Source organism: Aegilops tauschii, chromosome 3, assembly GCF_002575655.3.
Source record: "Aegilops tauschii subsp. strangulata cultivar AL8/78 chromosome 3, Aet v6.0, whole genome shotgun sequence".
In the NCBI taxonomy this organism is placed as follows: Eukaryota; Viridiplantae; Streptophyta; class Magnoliopsida; order Poales; family Poaceae; genus Aegilops; species Aegilops tauschii.
Genome location: NC_053037.3, coordinates 385335123 through 385344835, shown reverse-complemented (window position 1 = coordinate 385344835; position 9713 = coordinate 385335123). Strand labels below are relative to the sequence as shown.

The 9713-nt window shown below is 45.3% G+C and overlaps 1 protein-coding gene across 1 annotated transcript; it reads right to left on the bottom strand.

The window, feature by feature from the left end:
• Positions 1-2032: 2032 nt before the first annotated feature.
• On the bottom strand, positions 2033-7901 carry LOC109758578 (tubby-like F-box protein 1). Its single transcript, XM_020317442.4, has 4 exons — positions 7391-7901; positions 5899-5986; positions 4690-4819; positions 2033-2840 (listed from the first exon to the last, which is right to left on the bottom strand). Exons 1-4 carry the CDS (start codon positions 7679-7681, stop codon positions 2282-2284), a joined length of 1068 nt encoding a protein of 355 aa, XP_020173031.1. The 5' UTR covers positions 7682-7901; the 3' UTR covers positions 2033-2281.
• Positions 7902-9713: the final 1812 nt, after the last annotated feature.

Genomic DNA, 9713 nt, shown 5'->3' with positions numbered 1-9713 from the left:
TAAAATCGTTGCTGCCAGCTACGTTTAAATTTGCTAATATATGAGTTCTCTAACAATGGTTTTGTGTGCTCTAACGTAGAGCACGGGCTGCCTGGGGACGGCGCCGGTCCTGTACCACCGAGGGGGTTTCTTTTGTAGTTCTGGATACACAATTTTTCATGAAGAGATGGCTACCCCAAGGCAATCTGAATTAGGTGCTCCTCTATCTTTCTCTCTCACTCACGTTTTAGTTTCCCAACATGTGATTCTCCAAACATTATATTGAGAAGTTTTTCTTTCCCTTATTGCTTATGGATAGTTATGGAGCTACTTCCCGTATACATCTTCTTTTAGGATATTTTTTCCATTGCTTTCAGTATTGGGAGATCCATCATACATGAGTTGGGTAAACATTTGGGCTATACATAGCTCCGAGCTTGTGGTCGCAGTACTATTGTTTAAGTTTATCTAAATGACAACACTGAATGTGACTTTGGAAGTTTAAGTAGATGCAGACTATAACAGTAAATGTTTCAGCTAGCATGACGCAAACTTCTGGTTTCTGTGCAAATATTTTCATCGTATGTGTAAACTCTGATAAATGTCATGGTCGCTATGTGATTTTGCTTCTAAACATTTTATTTTTCCCTTAGAGATTGTTTGGGAATAGGTGTTATGATGGTGAAATGGTGTAGTTCACTAAGAGCCTATGATTTTGTAAAAACAGGAACACTTCGTTATGCACAACTGTTAAAGGTCCCGAAGAATCCTCCAAGTTAGTTGAAGTGAATAGGCTGATTGAGATGCAAATACCAGAGAGGTAACCATGTTGTATATCTTGAATTGCAGTATCGATCTTTCTTATGGGAACAAGCTACAAATTTTCCCTATATTTCAGTGTTGACCTAGATTCATTTTCATTCTTTAGTTCTATTCCTACAAAGTTCATCAGTGCGGAGCTAATAAAAAATTTCTGATTAGGTTGTTTCATGGTAAAGGTTCCCCAAACAAGTATGGTCTATTGAACTATTTGTGTTTAGTATATATGTTCTTAGGTTATCCAAAGCTAGAAATAAAAAATTCAGTATGATCTATTTTCTGGTTTTTGTTGGTTTGCACTAAAAAATGTGACCCAATGTGGATGCCTATGGTACTTTTTTTTTATTGCCATGGAAGGTAATTGTGATTTTTGGACTTTGAAAGCATGTTTCTCCTTTGGTCAACAGTTGCTCAGAGTCTTTTTATTGCCATCTGTTTTCTGAAGTTAGTCTCGAAAAGACGAGATGTCTATTCATATTCATATATTCAAATGGTATCTCATCTGTTCAAATTTGTTTTTTCAATATTGTTTGTCGTGCTTAATCTGTGTTGTTCTGGATGCAGACTTACACCTTGGACCTGCTTGGCAGCAAAAAGATGAACCAAACCCAATGTGATTCACCATGTAGGCTTTTTTGGTGGAGCAGAATGACGAAGCTTCTCACAATCAGAGGTAGTGTAGTATAGCTTAGGACTACAGAGCTGCCTTGTGGATATGTTGGCTGTAGAACCAAGTGTACAAACATGTTTCCTTGTGATTGTTTTGTTTTGGTTATGTTCTGGTGCAAATGGTTTTTCCATGTGAGTTGCTCGCAGTGAGGCGGGCAACGCGCGGCAAGGCGCGCCACTTATCTAGTGACTATGACTATAGTGAATCACGGTTGTATTCAGCTTGGTTTGAGGGGTTTGACTCTCAGGCTCGTTTACGGAAAAGTATGGCGATGAGTTCATCCTCTCACTTTCGTCTCCGGTGGAAAATGGCTGCTGTTCCAAGCATGTATGATGGATCATGGATCTCTGAATTGTCGCTTGCTGTACGATCTTCCTATAGCAAAGTTTGTTGATGGAGACAGGATTAAACCCCCCGTTTAGGGCGGACTGTATCAGATCATCTGTACAGCTACCCCAGCACCTTACTTAAATTAAAGACTTCATACCAGATTTCCACTTCATCTTTCTCCTTAGCTGACGTGCAGGTAGGAGAAAGTGTGACTTCACCAAAACACTATGTACGTACAATAGAACCCGCTTCAGTTTTCGGTAAAACTTTATACAGCACCATTCCCTTGTTGGAACTAAATACATTCAACGAACCATACATTTTTCTTGTATACATGCTCATGATACAAACATATAGCACATCGACATCAAACAAAAAAAAACAAAGCAAGAAAACGCCGAATTACCGAGACGCAACAAGACTCGCGGGATGCATCCACTGCGACAACCAAAGCAGTGATACTGCGAGCATCACCATATCGCTCTATTCACAAGCCAGCTTGGTGCCAAAGCTGCTGAGGCTGATGGCAAAGGCCTGAAATGCCGACAATGGCTGCCGATAATCCATCGTGAAGATGTCGTCGTCGACCTTACCAAACTGCAGCAGCACCGTCTCCTCGTCCCTGGAGCCAGTAGGGTCATTGGGGTCAGCGGCAACGGACAGCTGGAAATTCTTGACGGACGCAACTGTTACCCGCCCGTGGAAGTTTAGGCACCAGCACTGCAGGTGCTCGTGCCAGCGGGGAGCTTTGTTTCTTAAAACCGTGGTGCCCATGGGCTTCCGGAACTTCGTCTTGAGGGAGTTTTCCCAGGTCTCTTGAGGTGAAGGGCACTCGAGTGCACAATACATCCTCCTGGGGCCTCTGGATTTGAGCAGGTTGTATTTGTATGAAAGCTGCCCGACTTCATAGTTGCCTGCCGATACTTGGGGGCTTATTCTTCTACTTCCGAAACGCCGACTAGATCGACTACTTGATGCTTTAGCGCCATCATGTGGTGGCTTGCTATCATATACTTTGAAATTTGTTCCCCAAAAATCAGATCTAGACAGGTTACAGAAGAAGCACAACTATATCAGTGAGTAAAAGAATCAAATACATATATACTTGAATCCAACTTTTCAGTAATGCAAACAGAAACCAAACATACGGAAGTGACATAACCTAAACTAGGACACTGAAATGGTGAAACCAAATTCGAAGAAGTTGGTAAAGTAACCGCCTCAACACTTCAGCAGCCAGTGGCAAGGAGACAAGATGATTATTTACCAGAACAAAAATACCAATAAGGGCGGACCATACTGAAGATACTTAGTAGTAATAACAGTGGTCCATTTTACTCCCTACATCATGTTTGTCTGAATATACTTTTGTTCTTACTACTATAACTGCCCCACTTTCTAGGAAGAGTTCATCCTGATCGGAGTGATACTTAATTATCACCCACTCACCCATGCTTGGTCAAAGCCTAACGCCAATAACCAAACGTATTTTAAGACGCAGACTAAGGCATAGCCTAGTGGTGGAAAGGGGTTGATGCCTTCCGACCCACCCAAGTTCAAGGCATGGTACTTGCAATTTAGATTTGTTGCATCAATTATACTGTAGGGGCCTCCCTTACCGTCTTTAAATATAAAAAATGTATTTTAAGACAGCTGATCATGGATCGCAAGGCCAACTCATGTACGTGTCTCTGATGACTACTTTTACACACACGAGGCATGGCTGGGAGTCTTGGTCTTGATTGGGCTGGCACAAAGAGGAAGTAGACGTGCACGAGGCCAGGTTGGAGACAGAGCAGGCGGCAACATGTCGAAGAGAGAAAGAGGAAAATAAATTTTGGGGAAGCACTCTTCCTCCACCTCCAGCACGTGGGGGAAGATGAACAGGAAAAGGGACTAATCTGATTTGGTTTTTCTACATGGAGGTGGCAGGTGAGAGAAGAGATAGATACCGCATAGGAGAAATTTCCTTCAGGGTATGTTTGGTTTAAGCCAAAGCTCACCGACACCAAACATTTGGCTAGCCAAAGGTTTTGCTTACCCATGGTTGGGCCTATGTTGGCAAGAAAAATAAACTGAGAGGGCAATGGGGAATGGCCATACAAAAATATCGGAAACCATCCAAACAAGGACCAAAAAATTGGTAGCTTAGGTTTTGGACACAAACCATGAAACCAAACATACCCTCAAATCAGTGATATTACCGCAATATACAATACCGCCTTCAAACCTCGCTTCAGGGGGCTAAGTAAGCCACAGACTTGAGAGGTTTATAGACAAACACGATACTTGAGATCAGTAAAATGGACTTTTCCCTTGATGATAATATAAAAGAGAGATAGAATAAAAAAGAGATCCTCAGGACCCAAAAAATAAATTTAAAAGGACCATAAAAACCAGCAAATGTGAAGCAATCATAAAAGTGGAATAGCTTGCACACTCCCAAAAGGGCAAAGATCAAAAGTTTAAGAGTCTCAAGACATAGTGTAAATACTTCAGCAGACCATCGCAAAATTTCAAGGATGCAATGGGTTTCATGTGACAAAGGGATGAATAAGGCACCTTAGGCATGCCACCAGGTCAAAAGGTTTTCTTTGCAGTATTGTAAACGATGCATCTTTGACCTTTGAATCATATTACTAGCATTCAAACTCAATGGAAAAGATACAAAGTGAAGAAGTGGTACTAACTCCAAGTTTGGAACTCTGTAGTACTACATTGTCTAATGGTTTTTATAGCGCTGAGGACCTAAGTGTGTTCCATAAATCAAAACCCACTTTTGTGTTCCATATTTGCACCAAATATATTACTTCATCCAATTTAAACACTTAGCAGGATACATAAAAATAGCATGGCAGGTTAATGTAAGTGCAGCCATGTAGAATTCTCACCTCAGTTTCCCCATATATGCATTGCTCCCTTGTGATAAGTCGTCAGCATCAAGGGATATAATGTACTCGGTATGGGGGCCACGCCTAAACCTTCTTGCGGCCATGAGAAACTTCCCTTTATCTACAGTAGCTGTCAGACGCAGACAATATGTATATTAAACTATATCATCAGGCACATTTTATAGTGACAATGGTTAAATGACATTACAAACAGTATAACAAATTGTAAGGGACAGCACATGGTAACTGGTAGAACCATAGAATATTCATTTAAGGCAAACTAATGATAGCATATAGCCACACAACACACTTCATCCTTGAGCAGATGACAGTAAGGAACTGGTTGAGAAAATTGGTGTTCTATAAATACATGAACATGTACATTCTACTGCCTATGCGCCTGAGTGTTACAGGTAGTAACAAAGATCAAATGGGATATTCCAAGTACTATTACTGCCACTAATCTCGTAAAACTATCCAAGCTCCGAAGACCGGAGGAAATCTTGAGATTTAGATTCTAGCTCCAAAAGATGCTCAAGTCCTAGGCATGACTGAACGAAACCCTTTGAATTGAACTTTTGAATAACCAATCCAAATAATGAGCAGCACCGTCCATTATTTTTTTTATTTGAAAACTTAGGGTTACTCCAACACACAGTAACAATTTTAGTCCAGAATTCAGTGGATTTCTGCAGGTTCAATTTCATTAGCCAGTTCACACATGTCTCCTGACGATACTAGTTTAATTGCAATAATGCATACAGATGCAAATTGCCGCTTTGCCATGAAAACCCAACATAGATGCATTTGAGTTGGTTTGATTACTAGTTGAGTGCCAGGAAGCAATATGTATGAGACGAGACTACACATGCAAAAACAATGCAGATGCAAAATAATGATAACTGAAAAGTCAGAATTGACTAGAACAAACAAGTGGGCACGCTTCCAATTAAAGCCTTATTGAGTGAGATCCAAAAGGAGGCAGCATAATAATCCAAGAAAAAGAATGCCATCTGCCTCATTTTTAGATGAAAAAGAATAAGCTTCAGTCTCTTAGACCAAGCTTCTTATAAGCTAAGGTTTTTGGCTAAACCATTGCTAACTCTTCAATATATTTCTTGCTGAAAGTGTCCCTGGTCCACAAGCCCAAATGTATACGCAACATAAAATAAATATGAGAAAATCAAGGCACCCATCAGATAAACTTACCAGTTGTCAAGCCAAGGTAGAGGTAGAACGTAGAGTTCTTCTTATTCCGCTTGATAAAACACTGCATTGGGAACTCCCTTGGCCCTGGCTGTTTGACAACATGTTGTAAGATTAGGCATACAGATGCTGCATAAGAAATTCTGCACTAAGTCCCAAGTAACGACAAATTAATCCCTCGGAAAACTAGCTTCAGTAGACACGTATGAAAACTACAGGTACGTTTGGTTTTAGCCTAGCTTGGCCGTATCAAATAATTGGCTAGCCAAATTTTTGGTGGAGTTTTTTCTAGCCCATAAATTGGCGAACATTGACTAGAAAGTGATCTAGAATGGACAGAGAAGCATTGGCATGACAAAAGCCATCCAAACATAGACCAAATTTTTAGCGATGACCAAACTATTGGTAGGGCAGGTCTTGGCCACCATCCAAACACACCCTATGCTACTCGAAATAGGCAAGACAGAATTTCTGATTTTGGAAGCCTTGCCATTAAAAACCCAATTAATCGAGTCTCTCTTTGCAGGGGCATGACAAAAATATGCAAGCCAAATTTTCTGATCGTCAACACACCAACAGGTCAACCTTCATTGAAACCACCCACCGAAATACACCAAATTTAGTATCCCCAAACCAAGAATGAGAGCGCAGGTGTACTTTATACACGCACACTTCTTTGGTATGGCATACAGCGCGACTGGGCTGCGGCACGACGCATGCAGCAGCACCCCACTTTCATGTGACGTCATGGTGTACTCTATCGCCACAGTACGCAAACCGCTGCATGGCTGATCAGACGGTGTGGTGCCCTTCGCGCCATAAGATCAGCGAGAATAGGGTTATGGCACTTTTATCTAAAATGGTACTCCCTCCGTTCACAAGTATAAGATGTTTCAGATATTTCAATATGGACTACATGAGGACTGAAATGAGTGAACAAACACACTAAAACGCGTCTACATACATCCAATTCACAAAAAGTTAAAACATCTTATATTTGTGAACGGAGGGAGTACAAGAACGATTAAGGACCTCATTGATTGGCGGGAGACTGTCCCATTTCCTGCAGGAACTGAATTGTTCCCTGTGAATTCACGTGAGTCTATCCCATTTCAGTAATCCGATGCCCTATCTCAACAGTGAATTCACGTGAATCTATCCCATTTCCAAATCGCGCGAACAAGCAACCTTATTAGCATCTGTAGAAAGGACTAATGGACCTGATGTATAGGCAGGGGTGAAATTTGTCGCTCAAGCTTCACACGGAAGTCAAAAGTGCCGCAATCGGATGCCCAATCTCAACGGAGAGGAACCTTGGAAAAATTTACGGATCGAAAGGGGGGATATCGCATCATCAGTTCCTCCTTAAAAACTTAAGTTTGGAATGGGGATTTCCACAGCCCTGCACCACCACACACCGAACCGGAAGCAGAGTCCCCTACCAATCGACGGGTATGAGGGCACAAGCCCACCAGGCGTAGCTCCCGTTTCTCACCTGCTTGAGCGAGGACGGGAAGGTGATCTTTCCGGACACCGCGGGCGGCCGCACAACGGCGACGGCGGCGTCGCGCCACCGGCGGCAGACGCACGCGCAGGAGACGACGTCCTTGCGGGCCGGCCAGCGCTCGCCGCCGGACGCCTCGACGCGGCGCACCACCTCCGAGAGGAGCTCCGGCAGCAGGCGCGCCCACCTCTCCTCCTGCTCCTCCGGCTGCCCGTCCTCCTTCTCCTCCCCCGTCTCCGCCACCTCCGAGACCTCGGCCGCCGGCGGCTCCTCGCGAGGCATATCTTCCGCCCACCACTGTACTGCCTCCCCACTAGGTCGCGGGGCTCTTTCGTCGGTCTTGGTTTTTTGCTTTTCTTTCTTCCAACTGTAATCAAAACCGCGTTGGGCGATGGAGAGAAGAAGATGGAGTACTTGTCTGGAAAAGTGGATCTAGCGGGCGGACAGGTACTGTGACCACTCATCACTGTGGTGCGTCGCCTTTCTTTAATTTCTTTCCTTTTCCGTATTATCACAGTGGTGAAACAACCACACACACACACACACACTTTCATCACCGTGCAAGTTGCTTTTTTTTTCCCTGAAGGCCACTTCATCAACGTATGCGACCAACATTCAGAAGTGGGTGCGTGCTATGTGTCGACCGGCTGATTCCCTGGGGAAGTCGGTCAGTTTCATGTCTGCCCGATGCATCATGTGTGAGCTGTTGGATTCACTTTGACAGGTTAGCGTGGCAGCCCCGTCCCTTCTCAACTGTTCGCAACATCGTCGATGTTGTGCCACCCTGCAACATGGTTGTCGCAGTGATAGCACGTCCCTTCTCAGTCGTTCGATCTGTCGCAGGTAAGGAACGAAGGTAGATCGAGACTCGGACTCACGTGGAGCGTAGGCCTCTTCCCCTGCATCATCGATCTTGCACTCATCGCCCTGCAACACGGTCATCGTTGCAGTGGTTGCGCGTCCCTTCTCAGTCGTTCACAACATGGTCGATGTTGCGCTTGTCACTGTTAGTTAGGAAGAATGAGATTGCACGAATCGATAATCATTGATCGTGTGTGGACCGATTTCTACTTGTCTTCCAAGATGTACAAATATACAAGATGTACAAATATACGAGGGGAGAGAGAGATACAACGGTATAAATACAGACCCAAGTCCTATACATATGCAGCGTACAACGTACGCTCAACACCACCACCACCCCCCCCCCCCCCCCCCCCCGCGCAGTTGAAGCGTCGCCGGAGACACAGAGACTGGACCGAAACTCCTCGAAGACTGGGGTCGGTAGTCCCTTACATGACATCGGCAAACTGCTGAGTGGTAGGAACGTGCAGAACACGAACCTTCCCGAGAGCCACCTGCTCGCGAACGAAGTGAATGTCGAGCTCAATATGTCGTACGGCGATGGTGGACGGGGTTGGCGGAGAGGTAGACGGCGGAGACGTTGTCACAGTAGACGATCGTGGCCTTGGGGACCACACAAAGCAACTCCTGGAGAAGCTGACGGAGCCAAGAGCACTCAGCAACGGCATTAGCCACTGCCCGATACTCCGCCTCGGCACTCGAGCGAGAGACCGTGGGCTACCGCTTGGACGACCACGATATCAGCGAGGGCCCGAGGTAGACACAATAGCCTGACGTAGAGCGACGCGTGTCCGGGCAGCCAGCCCAATCAGCGTCGGAGTAGGCGACCATGTCGATGGAGGAGGAAGCCGTCAGGGTGAGTCCCATGGTCATAGTGCCGCGTATATACCGAAGAATACGCTTCACCAGAGTCCAATGAGAATCACGCGGGGAGTGCATGTGAAGGCACACCTGCTGGACTGCATACTGCAAGTCAGACCGAGTGAGGGTGAGATATTGCAGAGCGCCGACGATGGAGCGGTAGAACGCCGCATCTGGCGCAGGGGAACCCTCCAAAGCAGAAACCTTCGCCTTGGTGTCAACAGGCGTGGACGCAGTTTTGCAATTAAGCATACCCGCGGGCTCGAGAAGCTCATGAGCGTACTTCTGCTGATGCAGAAAGAACCCATCGGCACGGCGAACGACCTCAATGCCAAGGAAGTAGTGCAGCGCTCCAAGATCCACGAGGGCAAACTCATCGCGAAGACGAGCCGTGAGCTGCTGAAGAAGCCCAGGCGAGGATGCCGTCAGGATAATGTCGTCCACATAGAGCAGCAGGTACGCAGTGGCAGTGCCCTGATGATAGACGAACAGAGACGCGTCGGAGCGGGTTGTGTGAAACCCAAGCTGCTGTAGGAACCCCGCCATACGCTGGTACCACGCCCTGGGGGCCTGCTTCAGTCCATAGAGG